This window comes from Ursus americanus, chromosome 7, assembly GCF_024610735.1.
Source record: "Ursus americanus isolate L20-20 chromosome 7, mUrsAme1.1.p, whole genome shotgun sequence".
Taxonomy (NCBI): Eukaryota; Metazoa; Chordata; class Mammalia; order Carnivora; family Ursidae; genus Ursus; species Ursus americanus.
The window spans coordinates 79,978,245-79,986,648 of NC_142133.1; the positions used below are offsets into that span (position 1 = coordinate 79,978,245).

The 8,404-nt window shown below is 50.8% G+C and overlaps 1 protein-coding gene across 1 annotated transcript; it reads right to left on the reverse strand.

Annotated features, from left to right (window-relative positions):
- Window positions 1-1,004: 1,004 nt before the first annotated feature.
- Window positions 1,005-3,384, reverse strand: ID2 (inhibitor of DNA binding 2). Its single transcript, XM_045775994.2, has 3 exons — window positions 2,917-3,384; window positions 2,564-2,627; window positions 1,005-1,765 (listed from the first exon to the last, which is right to left on the reverse strand). Exons 1-2 carry the CDS (start codon window positions 3,262-3,264, stop codon window positions 2,571-2,573), a joined length of 405 nt encoding a protein of 134 aa, XP_045631950.1. The 5' UTR covers window positions 3,265-3,384; the 3' UTR covers window positions 1,005-1,765; window positions 2,564-2,570.
- Window positions 3,385-8,404: the final 5,020 nt, after the last annotated feature.

The window sequence follows — 8,404 nt, forward strand, 5'->3', positions numbered from 1 at the left end:
GTGGCGCCACCCAAACACCTGCTGGGCTGGGCCTGAGAAAGTGGCCCCAGGTGAGACACCCATCCCCACCCGCCTGTCCTCCCCACCTTCCTTCTCCAGTTCCCACCCACCTCGGGCCAGCCTTCCAGAACCTCCCACCCCACCCTCACACACCTAAGGAAGTGTCTGCCAATTTGGGAATATATGTGCACCTAGGAATTTGAAACACGAAACACGTATTCACGTTAACTATGTTTGAAAGCGGTGTCCAAAAGCTGCCAGGTGAACACTACAGTGGAAATAGCGCGCTGGTGCTTTTTCTGTGACTTTAAAGGCCTTTCTCCTCTCCCTTCCTCGGCAGTCCAGGGGTGCAGTCAAGGGTGAAGGGCGATTTAACAGCCACCTGTCTTGGAAAGCGGGCTCCGCCCAAGCCCTGTCTCCGGAGGCTGGGTGAGCTGCAGGTGGAAGAGGTACAGGGGAAGCTGGGGAGGCTGGGAGAGCTCGGCCCCAGTGCAGCTTTAGTTCCCACCGGCAAACAGTCCCTGGGCGCAAACAGTGAACACCCAGGGGTCTTTTCTCCCCTTCCCCTAAGTCTTTTAAATCATGTCCTGAACTCTGTGGACTTTTTCCTTCTGATTAACAAGCAGTTTCATATCCTCCAAAAGTGTCTTAACACCTACTCAGACAGTAGTCCTTCCAGACTCCACATTTATTTTGGATGATCTAACTCCTAGGAGTCACGGCCACAGCAATTTCTTGGTTTGAAACTCAGCCCCAAGGCATGGAACTAATGTTTCCCTGCAGGACTAAGAGAAACTTCTGTTTACAGCCTTCCCAGCCAGGTCAGCTCTCCTGAAATGCTAGCAGCAGCCCTTTGCCCCAAAGTGCTGGCACTGACCACACATCTGATAAGGAGTTTCTCTGCCTACAAGTTCTAAGGCTTAGGGGGTGTCAGAAGGGATGGAGAAGGGGTTAAATTAAGTGGAGAGAGAGAGAGATCTTAAAAACCATTCAGAATTCAGGTATTGACTTCAGACATGTTTATTATAATCTTATACAGTCTACATAAATCTGAACTTGTATTTATTTGGGTTCAGTTATAACATAGCATAATAAAAATCAAAGCACTGGTCCTCTGAAATAAAGCAGGCAATCACCATTCAATAAACACACGATTTATTTTGTATAAAAGGGTTAAGTTTACAACTAAACTTTTATAAAAAGTTTAGCATGAATAAGTACATCATTACACTTTGTATGCAGAAATACACATCTCTGCCACTATACAAGAAAACTCTAATTAAAGAGTTCACAAGGTTTCACTCAATATATATATATATTTATATATAAATATATACACAGCATTCAGTAGGCTTGCGTCAAAAACGTAATTTCTGACCAAAAGACTTCATTTAAGTAACTGAATACTGGATCCTTCTGGTATTCACGCTCCACCTTTGAAAAAAGGCAAAGTCTGCTTAAATTGGGAAATTCCTTGTGATTTTAACGTTTTCGCTCCCCATGGTGGGAATAGTATATAAAGAAAACCTTCCAACTGCAGAAAGGGCATTTAAAAGTCTTTTTCATAAATAACTAATATCACAGTCCAGGTCAGAGAACACCCTGGGGAAGATGATCATTCTTAGTTTTCCTTCCATTTTTTTTAAAAGGTCCATTCAACTTGTTGTTCTCCTTGTGAAATGGTTGAAAAATAAGAAGTTCAGCGCCTTAAAAGATCCTGTGGATTCGTTGTTGTTGTGCAAAGAAAAAGAAAAGTCATGAACACCTGCAAAAGATTGGGGGAGAGGCATGTTTTAGGAGAATGGAACCTAAGGGCAGAGGCGGGCAGACTGGCGCCGGGAGGAAGCCGCAGTTTGAACATTTAACCACCAAACACTCAAAGATTGGGCAAACCCTGGCGTCCAGATGCAACACACACACTCGGCCTCGACAGCGAAAATTAAACATGAAAATAGCAGAGACTCAAGGGAAAAACTTCCCAACGCAATCTCCTATTTGGATCTCCAACAGCAGTGCTCACAGGCGCCAGTCTGCTTCTTGTAACAATTATTTGATTGAAAACAGCCCTTTAGTTAACAGATAGGGAAGTCGGAATCCCACATCACAGGGTCTGAGGCACAGGGAAGCAATGCTCGGCTAGCCGAATCTCAGAGGGCTACAGTTTGAGGGAAGGAGGATCTCTATGGAATTTGTGGTGATAAGATTAATTAGATGGAGGTTAGTACCTCATAGTACTGGAGCAATAGGAGAGCAGAGCCAGGGCATTACACGGGTGGCGGAAGCCAATACACATTTTCCTCAGCCGCCTTCATAGTAAGTTACTGTTTTTTTTTTTTTTTTCTTTAAGGAAAATGTTCTGTGATCTTGAGTAACCAGAGCCAGGAGCCCCTTCATATGTAGTATACATAGACAATGTGCTACGTGCGATGCGAAAGTACACATTTACTAAACCCCAAATTGTGCAGATACACAAGTACCTCCCCACACACACAAGTGAAAAAACACGCACACACACACACTCCACGAGGTAGTTTACCAACGGGAGGCACGAGCAAACACTCACCATTTATTCAGCCACAGAGCGCTTTGCTGTCATTTGACATTAACTCAGAAGGGAATTCAGAAGCCTGCGAGAGAAAGGGGATAAAAGGCGCTGTTAGACAATCTTAAGGAGAAAGGGCCTTTTTAAGTAGCCCATAGAACAGCAACTTTCATTAAACACGTTTATGCTACAATTCAGAATCAAAGACAGATGCATTAACGTGTCAGAACTTATCAGCAATTTCACGCACGACTCCATCTATAGCAGATTTTTTTTTTTAAGTTAATTAGCTCATCTGTAAGTCCCGGACTGCGACCGTCTCGACAATGGGTCTGCTCCTGGCAGCGGGTGGGGGCACCGGGAGCAGGTCTTACCTGCAAGGACAGAATGCTGATGTCCGTGTTTAGGGTGGTCAGCGGCGTCCTGGACGCCTGGCTCTGCCCAGGTCGCTGGTGGTGCAGGCTGACAATAGTGGGGTGCGAGTCCAGAGCGATCTGCAGGTCCAAGATGTAGTCGATGACGTGCTGCAGGATTTCCATCTTGCTCACCTTCCTGTTCTGGGGGATGCTGGGCACCAGCTCCTTGAGCTTAGAGTAGCAGTCGTTCATGTTGTACAACAGGCTCATCGGGTCGTCCACCGGGGTCTTGCTCCGGGAGATGCCCAGGCTGTGGTCCGAAAGGCTGTTTTTCCTAACGGACCTCACTGGACTGAAGGCTTTCATGCTGACCGCGCGCGGGGAAGGAGAGACCGGGAGGGAGCGGGCTGCCTAGGAGCTCAGGCCGCCGCCGCCTGCGGAGCTTCCTGCGCTCGGCACCGGGCTCGGCTCAGAATGAAGCCGGGAGCCTGGCGGGGCGGCTTTTATCGGCACTCGCCGGGGGCACACGATCCGGCTTCCCTGCGTCTCCATTGGTGGAAGGCGGCGCGTCCATCAGGCCGCGCGGGCGCCCCCATTGGTGGGAGCAGGCGCGGGGCGAGCGCTCGGTCCTTCCGCGTTCGCAGCCAATCCCCGTGGGGTGGGCGGGGCGCGCGCGAGCCCAGCTGGGGTGGTAAATAGAGTACAGTAAGCGCGGGGCGGTAGGCGAGCGTAGGCCCGGGTAGGCGGAGGCGAGGGCCTGGGAGGCCAGGGGGAGGAGGGAGAGGGGAGAGACCCCAGGAATCCGACTGTGTATCTTTATTCTAATTCCAATGGTGAGCCAGTACCCTTGCCCTAGGGTGCCCCCTGATTAAGGCTTCCACGCCCTGGCGGTTTCAGCAATCCTAAAACCACGGCGACGCGGGCGAGTTCTGCACAGCGGAGGGAAAGTCGCCGTTCTCCGCGACCCGCGGGATGTCACCAGACAGAAAGCATTTCTGAAGAAAGTAAAAACGCAAATAAGTTTGCCATTGACAAGAGACGTGTGTAGAGTTCGGTCTCTTAAGATAAGACTAAGCTATGTCAAAACAAAACAAAACACAAAACACCCACGCGCGCCCTCAACGACAGGTTTAGTGTGGGACCGTGCAACCCGGAGCGACACGGGAGGCGTCATTGGTGAATTCAGTAAATGAGTACTTATTGGAAACCGTGCTGATCCCTACGGAGCTCTGAGAGGCAGGACACTTCTCAGGGTTCCTTCTCTAGAACAGGCAGGGCTATTATAATGATCCTATTAATCGGAAATCATTAGGAAAATTTGCATACTGAAGCCGTATTTACATACGTTGCCCTTGAGAGGCTGCGGGTCTGTGAACTTGCAGTGTGGGTGGCAAAATAATGTGATTAATTATGCACACATCCTGATTTCTGGTGTCACATTCCAGCACTTAGAGTATTTGCAAAGTTTTGTGATAGGTAGGTGGCCCCAGCCACTGACCGGTATCTTCACACTATGAAAAATAAAAATTCTGTCATGGATGACAGATTAGAAATCTTTTCAGCCCTAGTCCTGGACGCAGTTTCACGTTTTGTTTTTTCTCTTGTTTTCCCTCCGTAAATCTTGAAGAAGTTACTCCTGCAGCCTAAAGTTTGCAGCCATTTACTTAAATATTTTTCAGTTAATTTGCACGTAATTCTAGTTTAACCTAAGACTACAGTGAATGAGTTGTGTTTTGAAAATCCTATTTCCCCAGAATACAATAAGCTAGGAAACCCGAGAAAAAATGTAATAGTTGTCAGCATCTTGTTTACTGGTTGTCTCGATCGTCACCTTCTTTGCGTTTAAGAAAGAGGAAGGGGGCAGGAGAGGAGAAAAAGCAAAGCTTGGTAATGGGGAACCTGTATTTTGTCCTTCAGTTAATGATTACTTTCTCGGCTGGCGGGCCGGTCTCTGACAGCAACTGCAACCGTGTGCCCGCCCCAGGGTTTCTCTTTAGGGAGGCAGTGGGTCGTGCCGAGGTGCGTGTCACTTCGAGAAAGCCACGCCACTTCATTCTGGACGATGGAGGTGGATGGTTTCCTGACCAGCATAGAAATCGGCTGAGGGCCTGGCCCTGCAAAAGCTGCCTGCAGCTCTGTTCCTGAGTGTTCGATTAACAACCTCTCTTCTGATATTAAGGCTGGAAACGATTTAATACCGAGTCCCCCACAGTTCGAGCCTTTTGATGTACTTTGTGTGCATGTGTTTCTGTCACATACGTGCCACAGCGGAACAGATTTTGTTTTGACACTATTTTGGTTCATGATGTTATACTTTGACTATTTTACAATAATAGCCAATGTAAACAAACATCTTTGGGATTCTCAAATTATTACTTGTGATTCTTGGACATTGCAGCTCTGCGATACTGACGCATTCCTAGCTTTTTCCAAGGACACCGTATGTTAACATCCGTGCCAGCCTCATTATCCCAACAGCCAGGCTCTGGGCTGGTTCGTAATGAGCGTTGTACGGTATTACTTTACACACTCGCAAAGTTGATTAAGGCACTGTCTTCTCCCATATCGTTTCTTGTACCCTGATGCAGTAAAATTGCTAAATATGGTGAAAGTTTTACGGTTTCTTTCTTTAGCTGCCATGTCAAGAGTCCAGTTGGCCTGATCGTGTTGAATTGGATTGGCATGCTACCCGGTTCGACATTCATTTAAATATCATTTTAAGGGGATTGTGAGGTTGTATAAGTTAATGATTAAAAAAAAAAAAAAAGTCCTGAATTCCTTGTGCCTCTGTCTCAGCAAGCCCCGGACGAAATTACCTTTAAAATTATGTTTTCGTGGAGAAAATGGTATTGGAGCATTTTCGGGGTGGGGTACAAGGCACTGAAAAATCTGTCAATTGGTGTCTCTGTGGGTTCGCAGTTGAGGCCTCTAAAGTTCAAATGGTCCCAGCTGCAGAAAGGGCCCAGGATTTGCTAGATCCGTGGGTGGTGGGAAGGTGTGAAGGACTTCCGGTGGGGGTGGAGATACCGTCCCCTCGGCTTACTCACCGGGACGCCCCCCACTTAAAGCCACACGCCTACCCTGGAAGTTCCCCTAACCGGGCTCCAGGGCTCACTCACTCAGTCTCCTTTCCGGCCCGGCCGGCGGCTCCCGGCGCGTCCAGCCCCTCGCTGTAATCAGAAGCAGCTCCGGGCCGGGCGCGCCGGGCCTCCGGGCCGCCTTTGCAATCCCCGCGTGATGCAACGGGGGGCGGGAGGAGCCTGCGGGGGGGCAGGGAGGGGGGGCTCAAGGTCCTCCCTGCACATCTGGCGCAATTGGGAGCGCTCGCCTTTCTTCCCCCTGGTTTTGTTCTCACAGCTGTGTCCATTCCGCCCGTGACCCCCCGAGTGATCCCTGACAGGTGATGAATTGGCAGCGGCGGCGGCGGCGGCGGCGCGCGGGCCAGGCCGCGGCGGGGCCGGAGCCGGAGCCCCGGAGCAGACTCTCTGGCGCCAGGCGCGTGACGCCGCCCATTCACGCCGCCCTGCAGCCTTGTCCTCGCGGCGCCGCTCAGGCGGCTGCCATGGCAACCGCGCCGTCACTCAGCGCGCGCGCCCAGCTGATCAATGCCTGCGAGGCCCGGCCGTCCCAGGCTCGCCCGGGCCCGGCCGCCCGGCCCGCGCGCACCTGCAGCGGCTGCACGTCTTAAGTTTCGAGCGATTTGGGGGAAGGAAAGAGGACCGAGAAGAACAGGAAAGGGGGGTGGGAGTCGGGGGAGAAGAAAAAAAGCCGAGAGAGGGAGAAGAAAGAAATCTTCCTTTTGCCGAAAGAGGCATAACGTGGCTTAGAGGTTGCTAAAGCAAGAGGTTTTGCTTTATTTTGTTTTTGCAACCGAGGCGTTCAGGGTGGGGCTGGCGCGAGGAACGGATGGGGAGAAGGTGACTGTCTTAGCGGATGGCGAGATTTATTTATTCCTTTGGATCATCGCGGGGATGACCTCGACGCTGGACTCCCAAAAATACTTTTGAAGGACCCCCCCACCCCGCCCCCCACTCTCCCCCTGCCTGGCTCCGCAGAACCCTTGGAGGTTGCACTAAAAAACCATCAGATTTTTCAAGAACAGCTCCCCCCAGTCTTCCGCCCCGGGGGAGTGGAAGGATGTGCAGCCGGGTCCGCGGCTCCGAGCCTCTACGAGCCAGCAGACCCGCGTCTGCGTCCTCATTACCACTACAAAGCCGGGCAGGCTTAGCTCCGTTCCAATGCTGCGTTTTCAACTGAGAGCATCAAGAGCCCAGAAACTTCCAAGCCAGCCCGCGGACTCAGACGCCTGCTCAGTCCCGGCTTTATCTCTAGGGAAAGTTCCATTTTAAGAACCAGATGCCAACATTCCGGGACAGTTTACGGCATCCGGATCCCTCAAGGGTGCTCATCTGCAGTTCAGAGTGTTAGCAGCAATTATTTATTGTCTGTCCTGGAGAGGAGCTCCTGAACAAGGATGTCCTCTGCTGGCCCTAAAACGGGGTGGGGTGGGGGCACGACTGTTCTGATCCTGTTATCTGGTTTAGCAGAGTTTGTTGTGGTTTTCGAGGAAACAGCATCTGGATTACATAAGGATTCAAGTTTTTGCTTTACTTGTTTATTTAATACCTTGGCAAGAGGGAGCCCTTACCCTGAAACCAGATAACCGAATTTGGGTTTAAAACAGCCTTAGATGAGGGGCAATGTGAGGGGAAGAAAATGAGTAAAGCCACAAAAAGCAAACAAGAGGATGTTTATTTTTCTCCCTTTGGGTATTTTTGAAGACCTGCCTAGCCTCTTCTACTTCTTGTCGCACACAGCTAATGAATTGCATTAACAAAGCACTTCAGCTACCACGATGGCTTAACGGATGTCCCAGCCCGCCAGCATCCCGGCCCTAATTCCTTCTAGGATCCGGTGCGCGGTCCTGTTTGCCCAGGGATCCCAAGAGCACGGGGAAAAACGCCATGCTAAATCCAATTGCTTTCCACCGTCTGATCTCCTTGTAGGGAGATCACTTTTCAGCTCCGTAAAAAAAAAAAAAAAAAAAAAGAGTTTGGGAGTTGGAAGCTGGCGGAGGGGCCTCTTTAGCTACCAGCACAGCAAATATTTAGTTACAAATGCTGTGAAGTGCCCCGATTTGTGGCCGCGTTTGGCTTTCACAAAGGATCGTCCTGTGACTTTTGTTCCAGTCACCAAATTAAAAAAGAAAATTAACTTGAGCAAGAGATAAGGTCTTAGAAAACAATCCCGGGCTGCCCACGAGCTGGCGGGCGCGGGGCTGGCGTCGCCGAGTCTGCGCCGGCGCAAGGCGCGCGTCCCCGGTCCGGCCCCTGCGGGGAGCTCGGGTCACCGCGGGGATCCCCGGCGGCCACCCGCTGCGCGCCCTCTGCGCCCGAGCGCAGCGGCGTCCGTGGGAACCCGCAGCGGCCCTCTCCAGCCAGCGACAAGAGCGGGCTTGTCCGGAATCAAGCTACATCTTCACATTATAATGCGGCACCAAAAGCAA

What these genes read in the sequence shown, in the direction of transcription:
- ID2 (XM_045775994.2), bottom strand. Translation starts at nt 3,264, where the DNA reads ATGAAAGCCTTCAGTCCAGTGAGGTCCGTTAGGAAAAACAGCCTTTCG. An exon ending in TCAGCATTCTGTCCTTGCAG is followed by an intron (nt 2,628 to 2,916) that starts GTAAGACCTGCT and finishes TTTCTCTCGCAG; the next exon opens with GCTTCTGAATTCCCTTCTGA.